The sequence below is a fragment of the Alligator mississippiensis genome, chromosome 3, assembly GCF_030867095.1.
Source record: "Alligator mississippiensis isolate rAllMis1 chromosome 3, rAllMis1, whole genome shotgun sequence".
Lineage (NCBI taxonomy): Eukaryota > Metazoa > Chordata > Crocodylia > Alligatoridae > Alligator > Alligator mississippiensis.
Genome location: NC_081826.1, coordinates 7,874,437 through 7,891,564, shown reverse-complemented (window position 1 = coordinate 7,891,564; position 17,128 = coordinate 7,874,437). Strand labels below are relative to the sequence as shown.

Here is a 17,128-nt window from a genome sequence, read left to right as displayed (position 1 = left end):
GCTTAAGAGTCTGCATTTTCTGAGGGGTGCCTCAAATCTAGTGAGATTGAAAGCCATTGCATTAATCTAACTGTTTTCATTTATATATATGAGTAACACACATTTTTCTTCTACCTGCTCTTTAGCTCAAGCTGTGCCCACTTCTCTACCAGACATGAGGAGGGCATTCTGCAACAAAAAGCTTTTCTAACATTTTTCCTGGATGTAACAGGGGGGCCTTCTCAAGGCCGGTCTGCCACTGAGCCAACTACCCGCCTTCTCGCCTGCCATGTCTTAATGATACATAATTATGGTGTTAATTAGGCAGGAGGCTGCCCATTCTTGCCCTGATGCCAAGGGTTGCTATCTGCAACTCCATTCCACCCCTACACCGCAGCCCAAGTCCTCGCAAATGGCATCCAGATGACACAATGCTCCCGGCCTACAGCTGGACCAAGCTTAGCCCTCATTGTCAGGCCTCAGACACACACGCATTCATACCACCCTCCTCTCACGTTTCACCCCCTCTCACAGGGTCTCTTTCGCACATCAACAACTTGTACCACCTTGCTCCCTCTCAGAGTGGGCCCCTTCAAGCTTAGGCTTTATCTAGCTCATACCATGGGTGGCAGATGTACCATCTTTTGGGCCTCTCCTGCAACCCTCACCAGGGCAGCAGCCAGCCAATTACCCGACCGGGTCCATGCTTGCCCTGGCACCTCCCAGGGCAACTCTATACACTCACACACATACTGAGCTCCCAGCCCTCATCTCCGCCCCCTCATTGGGGTCTCTCTTCTCCGCCCCCTCACTGGGGCCACGGGGCTTCCCTCCCCAGTGGGGGCTCAGGTGGCCATAGCCAAGTCTGGCCCCATCTGGGTCTTAAACCCTCCTTCAGCTCAGGTCACCGTAGCCATGACTGGCCCCTTTGTACCCACATTACTGTGGGGGCTAGGAGTTAAGGCGCCCCGACCCACCTTTCACTGGGGTGGTAACTGGCCTGGCATTTCCTGGGGACTCCCACACCACCAGGAGCCCCACCACCCATCGCTGGCAGGGTGCAGTTTTATGTCATGCCCAGGAGACTCCAAACCATCCCCTTAAGCTCCTGCCTTTACCTCCAAGATGTTGCATACAGCCTTGCAGCCAGGCAATTTTTCTGCCTGGCCTGCCAGCAGCAAACCGCTCTGTTTATATAGATGACCAGAGTTCTAAAATGGCTGCCGTAATCAAGCACCTGCTGGCTGTTTGCTCAGCCCTTAAAGTGGCAGGCACCACCAGTGCCCTTTCACATCTGACTACACATTTGATCAAATAAAAGGTATCACAAAAAAACTCTTGCCTCTCATATTTCCTAGACGATCACAGATAGTAACACTTAAACAGGATTGGAGTGATGATGCAACTTGAAAATATCGTAAGTTAGAGTCTAAAGCCACAGAAAACTACCTCAAAACGTAAGAAGATTCCATTCATTATAAAACCTTTCATAATTAAGTATTAACAAAATAAAAATGTAGATGTTATAAATTAATTTAAACACCATGTTCAGAGCACATGTCACTGATTTTTACTCTAATTGCAAATAGTCTGCTAGCACTTTTTGAAAACATAGGTTTGGGTGTTCTACTTTCAGATACTACAGAGGCTTTTCAGAACATTCCAAATACCTGTTCTTAGCACGTTGCTCAAAAGGTAGTTACTCAGAAATGGAGACATTGAAAATTACTCGTCACTTTAGAACAGTGGTCTCCACACTTTTTATGGTGAAAATCACTTTTTGTAAGTGAAGGGCACCCCAGGATGTACCCCTCTTCCCCCCCAACAAGCCATCTAGGCTCTGAGCCCACTCACCCAGCCTGGCCCGTGCAGCAGGGGGCATGGCTCAGCCCAGCCATGTGCGTCCTGCCACTCCTGATTGTGAAGCCTCTGACAGACTGAGATCAACTGCCAGAGGCTCCACAATTGACCAGTCGATCGAGATCACTGCTTTAGAAAAACTGGGGTGATGCATATGATCTGAATAAAAGCTCTTTTTCTAAGAGCTATCAGTACAAGAACATGAACTCCCATAAAGAGCATAATTAAGAAAACGTAGGGTGCATTCATAAAATTTAAATCAATACCACCCCTTCCACCCTCCTCACTGAACCATTTGGCACACGGGTATAAAGGAAGACAATTTCACAACAATAAAAACAACCCAAGTAAATAAGTTGGAAGATTAAAATGAGTAGTGAATAATAATTGAAAACCGTCTAAGAACATTTTCCTAGATTTCTAAAAGCCAAGGTCTTGGAAAAAGGCCATGCTTGTTCATCACACACACAAGAAAGACTGAAAGTCAACAGTAACAAAAAAACAACACCTAACCATTTCAGAGAATGGATAAAATGAGTTAAAGGATGCAGGAACAATCTTATTACCAGGAAAGTATTTTTGAGTATTCTAGGGAAAGAAGAAACCCTCATAATGACATGGCTCCCTTACTAAATTGAAACAGTAGAATTAGCAATCATAATGCAACATATGTAGAAGTGGGGGAATACTTAGCATCCCAGAAGGATGCTCAACATCAGCCTGCTAAAGTGAGACACTTAAACCGCAGTTCCAAAAAACTTGCATCCAAGAGGTAAAGCAGGCAAAGAACTCTGGACTATTAATGCCGATTTTCAACAACTCTTCAAGTTCCAGAAGAATGAAAGAATGCTAATATATTAATATTTTTAAAGAGCAACTGGAATGACTGGATTATTTTCAGCCTGTCAGCCAGAAACTGATCCCAGACAAAGTTAAGAAACTGATATGGGACTCTTAATAGAGAGTTATAGGATATCAATATAGTTATTGAAGGAGCGCTCCTCTAACTTGATAGCTAACTGGGACAAACAAGAAATCCCACTGAGATGACATAGCCAAGAGGTTCAATGCAATATACAAACCATTTATTTTAACAGTTTATTGAGTAAAGAGGGCATTACTTCTATATATGGTAGTGGTATTACTGCTAGCAAAACAGGGCATCCAAGTCTGGTACCCACAATTCAAAATGGACACTGGGGTAAATAAATAAATACTCTGCTTATGTAGAGTTTAGATTATGGCCTGTATGGGATGATTTGAATAGGGATGATCCCGCCTATCCCCTGAGGGCCGGGGGGCTTTAAACAGTGCAGCTCCAAGAGCTGTGGAAATTAAAAGCGCCCAGAGCATCACGTGCATCAGTATCCCCATGTTGAAAAGTGGCGGCAGGGTGCTTTGAACTAAAGCTGGCTGAACAAGCTTTAAAGCACCCGACCGCCATTTTTCAGCACAGGAACACTGCTACACATGATGCTGGAGTCTGCTGGACTGTGGTAACTTCCACGCTCCAGCTGACTTGATTAGACAAGTCTGCTCTGACACGCTGGATTTACAGTGCGTTAGAGGAGCCCCCCCTGTAAGTGTGCAAGTGCCCTATGATTCTAAGAAAAAAGAGGGGGAGAGGGGGAAGATTCACAGAATGCCGCAAGAATCAAAGGATTAGAAAATATGTCTTACACTGCCAAACTGAAGATCCTCAGTCAGTTTATTTTATCAAAAAAATGATTAAGGGATGACTTCAAAGCAATCAATCAAAAACAGTAATTTAAGAGGGCCCTTCATTCTACAACAGGGGTAGGAAAAATGCAGCCCGCAGGCCAGATGCGGCCTGCCAGGCCATTCTATCTGGCCTGTGGAGCCCATAAAAATTTTTGAAAATTAATATTTATCTGCCCCTGGTTGCCTGTCATGCAGCCCTTGATGGCTTGCCAAAACTCAGTAAGTGGTCCTCCGTCTGAAATAATTGCCCGCCCCGGTTCTACAAGATAAAGGTACATACTGAGAACCAACTCCAGCAAGCTAAGGCTACATACACATGTTCAAATGATCCAGGAGAATTCTCCCAGGTTAGTTTTCCTGGTAGTGAACAGGCATTCTGGAACAGATGTTCCCATGCCAGGCCGGGAATTTCCTGAACAGATGTTCCAATCCCAAACCACTGCACAGCCAGGGAGCCCTCGTGACCATGAGGAGAAACCTTCTCAGGAGCCTTTAACCTTTATTGTTCCCAGGTTATTTTTCTCCTGGAGTGGCCATTTTTGCTCTGGAAGAGAAATCCTGAACGGCCTTATATTAGTGGTTTCTACTGGGGAAGCAGCAACTCTCCCAAAACAAACTGAAATGTTTGCACATGGCCTAAAGCTGAACAAATTCAGGCTAGAATCAGACAAAACATTTAAGAGTGGGGATAATTAATCATTGGAAGAACTTCTCATAATTTTTGTAATTGTGACTGAATGTTTCTCTAAAAGATATGCTGTAGTTCAAACAGGAATTCATTCCTGGGAAAGCATTTTCTGGCCTTACAGTCTATGAACTTTTAAAAAATAAAAATAAAAAGGGACACCCTGGACTAGATGACACTGTGAAGTCCCTTCCAGCCATGCTGTTCTATGATCCTACGATACAACTATGGAAGCAAAGACATTTGAAACATGGTACTTGTTATTTCATGTGGTTCAGCTGGGTTTGGCTACTGTTAAAATAAACCTCAAATTACAAAGTACCTTCCATTTTCAGAAGCACTGAGGACATATTCTAACCCACCTAAGGTGCATAAGTCAATTTAGGCACCTACCTGCAATCCTATTCCATCCTGGTCAAGTCTCTGAAAAACTGTTAAGGCGGGTGGGTCCTCCTCCTCCAGGTTTTTTTGTGACTTGGTCTTAAGAATCAGATGACGGTGTGTTACAAAAGCAGACATATTAATATATTTCCAGGGACTTGGAACAGGGTGGAATATAGTTTCACTTGGGCATTAAATCCACTTATACAGCCAATAAGTGGAATACAAGCTGGCCTCTGCTTCTCCTAGTCTGCTTTTTGGCACCCTATTATGGACCAGACTTTAAAGAGGGCAACTTCCTGTTTGATTTTCAATTATCCCTCATTGTATTAAAGAAAAAACTTTTAAGTGGTTTCTTTTTCCTTATAATTGGATGTAGTAATTTATTCTTCATAATTGGATACACAGATGAGTCTTATTATAGGAAAACTCCAGGGTAATATAAGTAAGAAGTCAATTACATAATTTCATTTAGTATGGGTAGGAGACTGCTTATAACAGACGCCCTTCCAATCACACTCACACTTTTATTGTGGTGAGGTGCTCTTGTCTGTCTGGTACTGTCTGCAAATTATGATGCTGATTCCATTTCTTTCCTTTAAAACAAGATGCTTCTTCCTTTATGTTAATGAAATCAAGAGAACGTTTCACCTGGACCAGTGCACCCAGTTTTGGGCACCACACCTCAATGAAGATATAGACAAATTGGAAAGAATTCAGGAGAGCAATGAAAATGGTTCAAGGTACGGAAGGAAACACAGAGGGAAATACTGGAAGAACTGAGAGTATAAACCTAGAGAAAAGAAAGAGACAGAAAGAGCTGATAACCTTCAAACACAAACAGGGCCTATATAAAAAGGACTGTGATCAACTGTTCTCTGTACACAAAAGGGACAAAAGTAACGTACTTAAACTGAAACAAAAGAAATTTAAGTTAGACTGTCCTTAATATCTAACTAGGAGGTTGGTTAAATTCTGCAAAATATTACCTGGAAAGGCAGCCTCCATCAGCAGAAGGTTAGGCAAGCGTGTTAGACATGCATTTACCTGAGGTTGGTTAAAAGAGGAAGGCTCCTAACATGAGCAGAGGGTTAGACTGGGTAAGGCATTGGCAACGCTTTATGTCGGGGAGGGGGTTGGGAGTGCTGAAATGATACCGCTCGAGTCAGAGGTAGGTAGGCATTAGGACCAAGCTGCTCCCACCCACTACTACTCCCTGGCACTCAGCTGCACCATGGAGCAGAAAGAGTCCCTCTCCACCAAAGCTCATGCCATATAACCACAGCATGACACGGGAGGAGCTCCCCCTCCATCAGAGCCCCAGGCAACCGACTGTGGTTCAGTGCAGGAACAGCTCCCCCTCCGGCAAACCTAATCTGTCTTGCATCATGCAGGCCACAATTTCACCTTCTGATTTTTGTAATCAAGTTAACAACTTCTGATCAATCTATGGCACCTTTTTCTATAAAGGCTTCAAGTAATGGAGGATCTGTCATATTCCACAATGAGTAATTTTAATCAGTTAATCTTTCTCATTTAGAAGACCACATCCTTTATTTCTAATTTGAACTTGTGTAATTTTAGCTTCCAGCTATGGATATTGTTAGGCTTTGCTTATTGGACTAAATGACCCTCTACCACCTCTCCAAGTACATATGCCTAGATCTTACATTACAAACTTTCCTCTTTTCTTAATGTGTACACTGTAGGAATTATTCTCCAACAGAACTTGGTTTTAATTGAACAGCTCTTGGTACATTTATGTAGACACAGGCAGTGCAAGACTTTTCAATACATCTTTTTGACAAGAAAATACCTCTTAAATCACATTTAGTCTCTATTTAATGAAGAACAACATCGATAAAAGCCTTCACTTTCAAAAACCAAGCCCTCACACATTTTAGATAAATCAAGGTTTTATTTGCTAATGTTTTTAACAAGTTTTGAGATGCCTGGATGTTACTGGTCTATCAAGGAGCTAAGCATTATTTGTCAAATAGAAAAAAAAAAAAAATCAACGTTTTTAAATAGTAGATTATGCACTCACCTGACGAAGGTTGATATAAACTGCACCCTGAAGAAGCTCAGAAGCTTCCATGCTTCGTTTCTGTATTGCCAAGACTCTCACTGCCTTCACACAGGCTTCCAGCTCAATCACACCAGCATTCTTATACTTGAAAAGAAAAAAGAACAATAACTATGATGACAAATATGAAAATGTGCCTCTCCCTTAGATGCAGTAATGCCTCTACCCCCAAACCTCCTCAACACACAATTCAGGATTTTAATTTCATCAAAACCAAATAACTACCTCTTACTGTTGGCTATCATATTGGATTAGCAACCTATGATGCATGCCAATGAACATGTGAAAATTAAGCCCTAGATCAGTGGTTTTCAACTTGTGGTATGTGGATGACTATGATCAACATGAATACCCACACATACAATTCAAAGGGGTCTGGTACCTCCATTCAAAAAGTTTAGAGGCCCACAAATGAAAAAAGGTTGAAAACCACTACTCTAGGTCATCTATCACAAAGTAATGGAACAAAACTAAATGCAGCTATTTTCTTACCTCAACTGTATTATTAATTAGACATTGAAAGCAGAATTTTGATTCGAGAAAACAGACGGATCAGGGAAAAGTTCAGAATATTTTCATATGTTACAAATCTTTATTATATTAACAGTAGAATACCATCAGCAAACAAGTTATACCTGGACAAATATAAATGGCATTATAAATGGCACAAAAGCAAGAAGTTATTAATATCTCTCAGTCAGCTTTACAGTGGTCCTTTTCCAATCAAGTTCTCTTATAGCTTTGTATCAGAATTCTATATTGTGCCTTTTCAAATTACTTAACTACAAAACACTTGAAAAAGCTTATATAGAAGTGCCAAGAGGGTACACGTCTCCATTTTTCCTCAAAGTCAATAGAACTATAGGGCCAGGCTGGAACAACAGTGCCAGCTCTGCACCACGGCAACAGGGCAGGGCTGGAACCCTGCTCTGTGCCCCGGGCTGCAGCCTGTTGGCACAGGTAAAAGGTAAGGGAACTGAAGGTGAGCCACAATGCATTTACTTTACCAAACAAAATTGACAATGGTCATGCAAAAGTTTGTCTGGATGATCTAGAGTATAGGTTGTAGCAGTGTTGATCTAAGGACATATGCAGACAATGGCCTTAGACCAATACAACTACCAACTATTTGAGTTGGTCTAATAAAAGATGTCCTTGGTCTATGTCCTTAGACCAAGGGCTTTGGGTAAATCTGATATCTTTTATTAAACCAACTCAAATAGTTGGTAGCCATGTTGGTCTAAGGACACAGGCAGACAATACAGCTACCAACTACTTCAGTTGGCCTAATAAAAGATATTAGATTTACCCAAAGAACTTTGTCTGCCTCTGGATGATCTGAACACTGGAGAATTAACGCTGTGTTTGACTACGATTACAGAAGTTAAGGATAGGAAATTAATGGGGTAAACACTTCTCAGAACGAAGAAGCATGAGAACCTCAGATACCGGGCAGCTAAAAAGCAAGGCCATGTATTTCAGTACCTGAGGGGAACCTCAAGAATGAGAAAGAAAAGGGAAGGTTCTACAAAAGCTCCTTAAAAGTCACAGGGAAGACATGCAATACTATTTAGATGGAGCTGCTACTTCTACACTAGAACCAGAATTTACCCTGCTTGTCACTATTACACAAAAATTATTGGGAAGCATAGGCATACTGGATACTTGGAAAATGCAAATACATCCTAAGTAGTCATAGGGCTATGGTTCAATATATCATTTGAGACATATCACTTGTCAACAAATTACTGTGCGACTCAGGGGATAACTGACACCAAATTGAAATGAGGGCCCTATCCCAAAATACAAGTCTCACAATCCCATATTTCCAAAAATAAGATCCTGTAATTGCATAAAAGATCACATGTATCCTTGAATTAACTTCTCAAGTCATCATCATCACATGTTCTCTTACTGTCAAACGAATTGCAATACTCTTCAGTATAATTTAACATTTTTATCTTTATTTGGAGATGGGCCTCATGGTTTTTAATCCCATAACTGTACTGTTTTTCAAAAAGCCTTTTTACCATTTTACAACATTTTAAGAAACATTTAGACTCTAGGAGGAAAGGAAACCTAAGTGAACAAAATGCTGAAATACAGCTGGTCAACTTTATAACACAATTCAAGTAATCTGTAGAAAAGATAAGGATATCCAACTAATTCCAACACAGAATTTAGTATTGTTCACCTTTTCACTGTAAAACAAACCAAACCAAACCAAAAAAAACCCCACACAAACCAACCCCCCCCCCCCCCCCCATCTATAACCATCTTATTACCACGTAGTCAAAGGAGGTAGCCAAGAAACAAAACTGGAATAAAGCATGATGAATGATTAAAGACTGTGAAGTTTCTCTTTTCTTCTTTTTAAGATCAGTTTATTTAACATTTGTTCTTCCCAGTTCCTTAGTTCTATTTATTCAGCTACGCTCTGAATATTTGCCTCCAGGAACAGTCGATAAAACCATGGTTCCATTACTTGCAAGCCCTTCAATAAGGTCTGCAAGGCATATCTCAAAAAGACTGTCCTAGAACATGCACAGTATATTAATATCCAGCTTACACAGTGAAGTAGAAGTATCAATGGAACTGAATATAAATATTCAAAGCATGAATGCACCTTATGGTTTTTCAAATGATATCTGTCATTTGTAGAACTTTTTACGTTTACATGATTAAAAAGTGCAAACCAATTAATTCAAAGACACCATGTAAAAGCAAGCATTGTATACAGTACAGACAACATATTCTATGGTTACTTTTTTTGTTGTTTTAATGCTCATGTGTTTTAAAGCACAAGTGTACTGACAATGCATCAAATTTGCAGAAATTTCTCATAACACAAACTGCATTACCTTGCTATAGTAAGAAATGGCTTCTTTATATTTATCGATGATGTCTTCAGGGCTAAGGCAGTTCTTGGCACGACCTATTTCAGCACTGGTATCAGCATTTATGCCATTTGAAGTAAGGGCACCTTAAGTGAAACAGAGCAGAGATCGAGCACAAAGCCTCTAGTTAAAATTAAGCACCTCTAAAAAAAACTAAAATAAAAAAAGTAGGTTTGTGTGAAATATCCATAATGAATATTTAAAGAAACTAGGTCCTGGTTGGGTAAGTAATCTCTCAGTAATATTAATCCTTATTAAGAACTCATATGAAAAATTAATTTATTTATAAAATGGCAAACAGGAGATAACTACTCAGTTATTAAAGAACATTAAATATATTAACATATAGCCTTTTACATCCCCTAAATATCCATATTATGAAAAAATTATTAGACTATGCTTAAAAGAATTACATCTTTGAAAAAGGTCTTCCATTAGCACAATTTTCATTTTTATTTTAAAATTTCATTTACACATTTATAAAATGTGTGTGTAGAACAATTTAACATAATACATTCTACTTGCCAAAATGATCAAGCTTCCTTTAAAATGAACTCCTTAAGTCCAAGGCCCAGAAAAAAGCACAGGAAGACAGGTAAGCCTTGCAGCATGTCCCAAAGGTCTTCAAATACAAGTCTGCCATACATGGCCTGCGGAAGCACGTTCAAGTGTGGAGGAGAGCCTAACCTAGCAAACCTCAAACAGCCTCCCTCCAACTAAAGGACTCTTCAGCGTGAGTGTTACAGATGATGGAATGAGGAAATCAACTATCTTAGTCCAGATCTGAACCATTTCGGGCTTTCGTTTAAAGATGATGGAAGGCAAGTTTTATGAAATTTACATTTTATATATAATTTTCCTGGTGACTCTCAGGTAATTTCACAAGGGTACATGAGACAGTTTTCACAGCTTCATATATGCAAAAGAAAGGAATATATATAGGGCCTGACAAAGAAGAGAGCAAGTCCATTTCTAGAGGTTAAAACCTATTACAGTTAGCACAGTGGAGAAAACATTTAGAAAGACTTATGCACCTCTTTTGATAATCATGTAAAACCTAGCCTCTGGGATTCTAAGTCCATGCCTGTATCTATACTACAACAGTATCACAAAAGCTCTCTCTGCTAAGCTAGTCCAGAGAATTTTGCATTTTCAACATCTGGACTTCAAAATGCAATTGCAGTAAAGTGTATGAGGGTAAAAAAAAACCCACCTTCTTACTCAACACCTGAATCTTCTGTGGGGTCAGAAAATTATACTACCCCAATGGACAGAAAAAAAACAAACCACCTTTTAATGTACTGTATTTACTCAACAGTAAGATGAGGATTTCCCCCCCCCGCCCAAACAGCATAAGGAAAAAGCTCCTTGCCTTATATTTGTATATAGGGAAACCTCATTAAATATGTTGTCTATCATTAAACTGCCGCCAAAAGCAACATGTGCTCAGTAATGGAAACCAGCTAAGAAGTTGATTAAATGAAGCCAACACTGAGCGTGACTATAAAACACATGGCCCGTATGTGACATATATATATATATATTTTTTTTTTACAAAAATATTTATTTCTATATATATAGTAAAATTCCTGTTATCCACGATTTTACTAACTGGCACACACTGCTAACTGGAATTTCCAGCCAGCTGGATGAGGGGAGGTGGAGGGCAGGGAAAACTTTGCACGTCACAGCTGCTGCCACCACTCACTACCCAGCGCTGCCGTTGCTCTGTGTGAGGCTACAGCCCCCACCCCCCGCTCTGCGTCTAGCTGGGAACCCCTATGCCTCAGGGAGTCGGCATTTTTAGAACACCTGCACCCCCCCATTCCCCACTCATGCCGGATAGAAGGGATTTTACTGTATATAAAAATCTGTATCTCGATATCTATCTTGATTGATCAATCGATCGAGATTGAGATCTCTATAACTGTACTTCTAACAACCTGTCATGTGACCATTGTAGTTCACTTGACAGACCAAAAAAACACACTTTAACAGTTAAACAGGCCTTTTGCAACGTTTGCACGGCACACCCATCACCATTCCAGTGTTTTCGCTCGTCGTCACCATATTAGTCATAGTTGTCTTCATCACTGTCTTCACCATTGTCCTCTTCATTGTTCTCTTTGGAGGTCTTGCTTCTGAAAAGTCTGTGCCAGTCCCCTCTTCCATATGATGTCCACCATCTCTTTCCCATCATCCTCTTCCATCTTCCTGTAGTACCAGTTCATTTCACTCAGCCCCATTTTAATACAGTCCTCAACTGTGGGGTCTGAGTGCCTGTCTGTGAGCAGGCTCCTGGCCTTCCACAGGGCATACCTGAAGCAGGAGACAAACTGGTCGAAGCAGGCTGTCAGGGCCCCTTGCTGTTTGGTCAAGTGCCCATAGAGGATCGCTTCTCTGGTCCAGGTCCTGAAACCTATCACCACCAGGAGGAGTGCACATATTTTCTTCTACACCTCACTGGCATATAGATTCATAGATGTTAGGGTCGGAAGGGACCTCAATAGGTCATCGAGTCCGACCCCCTGCATAGGCAGGAAAGAGTGCTGGGTTTAGATGACCCCAGCTAGATGCCCATCTAACCTCCTCTTGAAGACCCCCAGGGTAGGGGAGAGCACCACCTCCCTTGGGAGCCCGTTCCAGACCTTGGCCACTCGAACTGGGAAGAAGTTCTTCCTAATGTCCAGTCTAAATCTGCTCTCCACTAGCTTATGGCCATTATTTCTTGTAACCCCCAGGGGCAACTTGGCGAGTAAAGCCTCACCAAATTCCCTTCTGTGCCCGCGTGGTGAACTTATAGGCAGCCACCAGGTCACCTCTCAACCTTCTCTTGCGGAGGCTGAAAAGGTCCAGGTGCCCCAGTCTCTCCTCATTGGGCTTGGCCTGCAAGCCCTTAACCATATGAGTGGCCCTTCTCTGGACCCTCTCCAGGTTATCCACATCCCTCTTGAAGTGTGTCACCCAAAACTGCACGCAGTACTCCAACTGCAGTCTGACCAGCACCCGATAGAGGGGAAGTATCACCTCCTTGGTTCTGTTCATCATGCATCTGCTGATGCACGATAAAGTGCCATTATCTTTTCTGATGGCTTCGTCACACTACCGACTCATGTTCATCTTGGAGTCCACTAGGACTCCAAGATCCCTTTCCACTTCTGTGCCTCCAAGCAGGTCATTTCCTAGGCAGTAGGAATGCTGGACATTTTTCCTCCCTAGGTGCAGCACTTTGCATTTCTCCTTGTTGAATTGCATTCTGTTGTTTTCCGCTCATATGTCCAACCTGTCCAGGTCTGCTTGTAGTTGTTCCCTGCCCTCCAGCGTGTCCACTTCTCCCCACAGCTTTGTGTCATCCGCAAACTTGGACAGAGTACACTTCACTCCCTCGTCCAAGTCGCTGATGAAGACATTAAAGAGTATCGGTCCAAGGACTGAGCCCTGTGGGACCCCACTGCCCACACCCTTCCAGGTCAATACCGACCCATCCACCACGACTCTCTGGGTACAACAATCTAGCCAATTCGTCACCCACCAGACCATGTAGTCATCCATATGGGCAGTCCCAGAAGTGGTCAATTGTTTCTGCCTTCCACTGGCAGGTTTGGCTTGGGCAGTTAGATGGACCTCTCTGCCCTGCACTGTTTCTCCATGCCCGTATGAGGACAGCCCAGTGGGCTGCCTGTCAATTCAGTCTCAATGCTCCTTTTGCAGGTCTTTGTGGAAGATTTGCTCCCACACAGCCTGGCAGCTGTCACCAGGTAGTAAGTACATGGGTGATAAGAGGTCTCTTGCCCTTACCATCTCCTTTATCTGGTGGTGTCTCACCAGGGTCACTAGGTCCATATCATGCAGCTAGTATTTTTCCCAGAAACATGTTAGAACCTCGGAGAACCATGGGGATACCATGGCCCACAGGTTCCCATTGGTCGTGACAGAAGTGGGGTACGCTGTGGCTCCTTTCATCTTGCAGGTTCCCGTGTGCCATTCCCCACCACTTGCACAACATGCAAGATTAATGGAGCCACTACGAACTCTACTTCTGCCATGAATTTGGTAGGTCCCTAGTCATCATGTACACCTGCCACTGTCGTAGCAGGTGCCCTGAAAAATACTTGACAAAGAGGGCTGTTTTGGATTCTGCCCCTGTTGCCAGTTAGTAAATCTGGCTTATGTACTTGGCCTAGAGGAAGAGTAGGACATCTGACATTCTTCTGTCTCTGGACTGTTTCACTTTGTGCAGCTTGGTCCTCGCCACTTGCTTCCATGTGGCGTTCCGAATGAAACACATGGCTCTTTTGATTCTGTGAATGACTTGTTCTGAGGGAGGAGAGACTAGGGAGGTGTATAGAAGCATAGACAGCAGCATTACCTTCATCAGCACCACATGCCCGCTGCCCCCGCCCCCCAACAAACAATACAATTGCCATAGCCCCACTCTTTGTTTGACCTTGGCCTCTGTCTTTTCACATGCCATCTGTCCTGTCAACTCTGAGTCAAATTCCACCCCAAGGATCTTTACCCCTCTCACAGAGAACGGAGACCCCCAGCGGCAACAGGTCCTCATGATTGCCCAGGACTAGACAGGTGCTTTTGATCAAAAATATGGGACAAAAATACTAGTAACAACCCACCACAAAGCTAGATTAATGCAACCCATGTGGTAATGGATATTATGCTTACTCTACCTCAGCACCGACTCTTTTCCAAGTCGGTGAATGGTAATGGTAAACCATTACACTGCATACGTTTTTACTTCCTCTTCACTCCCACTGCTGAGCTGTGCCTTTCTTTCCCATTTCCAATAATTCCTGATCCTTCACCAGCCTTAAATATCTGTAAAACAATCAAATAGGGCCCCAGACAGTTCACCCAAAATACCTGTCGCCTCTTCTCTCAGTCTGTTACATGAGGTGGAGTCAGACCAGGCTGCCCTGAACATCATCGTAGTGGACTCCTAGTGGACTCCAAGATGAACATGAGCCGGCAGTGTGACGAAGCCATCAGAAAAGCCAATGGCACTTTATCGTGCATCAGCAGATGCATGACAAATAGGTCCAGGGAGGTGATACTTCCCCTCTATCGGGCGCTGGTCAGACCGCAGTTGGAGTACTGCGTGCAATTCCGGGCGCCACACTTCAAGAAGGATGCGGATAACCTGGAGAGGGTACAGAGAAGGGCAACTCGTATGGTCAAGGGCCTGCAGACCAAGCCCTACGAGGAGAGACTAGAGAAACTGGACCTTTTCAGCCTCCGCAAGAGAAGGTTGAGAGGCGACCTTGTGGCCTCCTATAAGTTCATCACGGGGGCACAGAAGGGAATTGGTGAGGATTTATTCACCAAGGCGCCCCCGGGGGTTACAAGAAACAATGGCCACAAGCTAGTAGACAGCAGATTTAGACTGGACATAAGGAAGAACTTCTTCACAGTTTGAGTGGCCAAGGTCTGGAACGGGCTCCCAAGGGAGGTGGTGCTCTCCCCGACCCTGGGGGTCTTCAAGAGGAGGTTAGACGAGTATCTAGCTGGGGTCATCTAGACCCAGCACTCTTTCCTGCTTATGCAGGGGGTCGGACTCGATGATCTATTGAGGTCCCTTCCGACCCTAACATCTATGAATCTATGAATCATCTGCATATACATTTTAGAGGATATCGGGACTCACAACAAGAACACCTAGTTCCAGTCAGGAGTGTGGAGCTAACTAGCACACGGATCATTTGTTGGGGTATCTGAAGTACACACACACACACACACACACACACACACACACACACACACACACACACCCCTAGTGCTGAGCTATGGGGTCACCATGGCTTGAAATACTGTTGGTTCTGCTGGGGCCTAGCCCAATTAGCTATACAGTAACTCATGAGCCTTTTGGCTTTAGACTAACACAAACTGTGCATGATATTACATATAAAAGTGTTTAAAAGTGCTTACAAGTGTGTTTACAGAATGGCTGCGTTAAAACTTGCAGCAGTTTCCAAAAAGATAAAGTGCATCAATTCTGGATGAATTAAGTCTATGGGTACCCATGGTAATTTGACTGTATGTAAATAATTACAGGCATGTTTGTTTCAAAGTAAGCGTTTTCAAATTTGCCACTCACTTCTGTGTGCTTAGGGAAAACATGGTCTGATAGCAGGCCTGTGCGAAGAGGGAAGTATTCGATTTGGATTCAGCTGATTCGGAGGACAGTGATTCAATTCAGAGATTCAGATCACTGCCACGAACTGATTCAGCCAAATTGGCTTTGGAAGACTTGGCACCGATTCAGAGAGATTCGGTAATTTGGATCAGCTGGGGAGAGGCAGGCACAGTCGGATGGCTACAGGTTCTCCTGCAGTTCCTCCAGCTGTGCCTGCCTCTCCCTAGGGAGGGGGAGACACAGGAGAAGCCCCATGGCTGCCCTGCCCTGCCCAGCCCCACCCTGCAGCCAGCTCTAGCTTAGTCCCAACACTTAAAAAAAAAAAAAGCTCCACACTCCCCAGCTGCAGCAGCGATTGGGGCCTCTGAGGGGTCATGGCAGAGCTCCCCTGCACAACACAGGGCAGTGGGGGGCAGCAGGGATAACCCGCCCTCCCCCCCACCTGCCACCCACGCAACAGCTGTCCCATGGTGTAGGTGCAATGTGGTTTGGCAGGACACTGCACGCTGCCTGGGAGCTGGGGCCAGTGGGACTGAGTGCTGCCAGGCTCCAGCTGACATGTGGAGCTGCCCCAGCTCCTAGACAGCGCGCAGCACCCTACAGAGCCACACTGCACCCATGCCATAGGGCAGCTGCTGCACGAGTGTCAAGCTGGGGGGGGAGCAATCCCCGCTGTCCCGTGCTGCACAGGGGGGCTCTGCCACAAGCCCTCAGAGGCCCCGATCGCCATTGCTGCAGCCAGTGAGTGCAAGGCTTTTTTTTTTCTTAAGTGCCAGGAGGCTGGAGCCAGGCGGAGCAGCCATGGGGGCTTCTCCCACAACTCCTCCAGCTGTGTATGACTATGCCCCGGCAAGGGGAGCCATGCCCTGCTGCCACTTGCCCAGCCAGTGCGGGGAGAGGCGTGCAATACAGGTGCAGCTCACTCCAGGCAGCAGCAGAGCATAGCCCCCGCTCCCAGCACTGCAGTGCCCGCATCAGCGCTGGGAGCAGGGGCTCTGCTATGCCACCACTTACCAGCTGGCGTGGGGGGGCATGGGATACAGACGCAGCAGCACTAGAAGCAGGGGCTATGGCCTGCTGCCGCTTGCCCCCTTCCGCCTAGAGAGAGCCGCGTCTGCATCCCGCCCCCTCCCTGGCTGGAAAAGCAGCAGCAAGGCAGAGCCCCTGCTCCCAGCACTGCCATGCCCACATCCCATGACCCTCGTCTCCCTCCCCAAGTAATGCACCCTCCCCTGCTCTGGCTGGGCAGCTTGTCGCAGTCCCAGCCCCAATCCTCCCCTCTCCCAACCCCAGACTTACCAGCAGGAGGCAGCCGTGTCAGCTGCCTGTTTAGTCTATAGCCGAATCTCCGAAGCTGCCAAATCTTTTCC

At 44.3% G+C, this 17,128-nt stretch overlaps 1 protein-coding gene across 5 annotated transcripts in view; it reads right to left on the bottom strand.

The window, feature by feature from the left end:
* TRAPPC9 (trafficking protein particle complex subunit 9) overlaps nt 1–17,128 on the bottom strand; it is an 839,741-nt gene that overhangs the window by 789,714 nt on the left and 32,899 nt on the right. For 3 of the 5 annotated variants that reach the window (XM_059723710.1, XM_059723712.1, XM_059723711.1), the window contains 3 exons: nt 9,575–9,696; nt 6,675–6,800; nt 4,640–4,726 (listed from right to left, as the gene is read on the bottom strand). In XM_059723710.1, the coding sequence (XP_059579693.1) occupies nt 4,640–4,726; nt 6,675–6,800; nt 9,575–9,696 (335 nt within the window). The remainder of the gene's footprint in view (nt 1–4,639; nt 4,727–6,674; nt 6,801–9,574; nt 9,697–17,128) is intronic. The other 2 variants (XM_006258702.4, XM_019481793.2) reach the window with 1 other exon arrangement.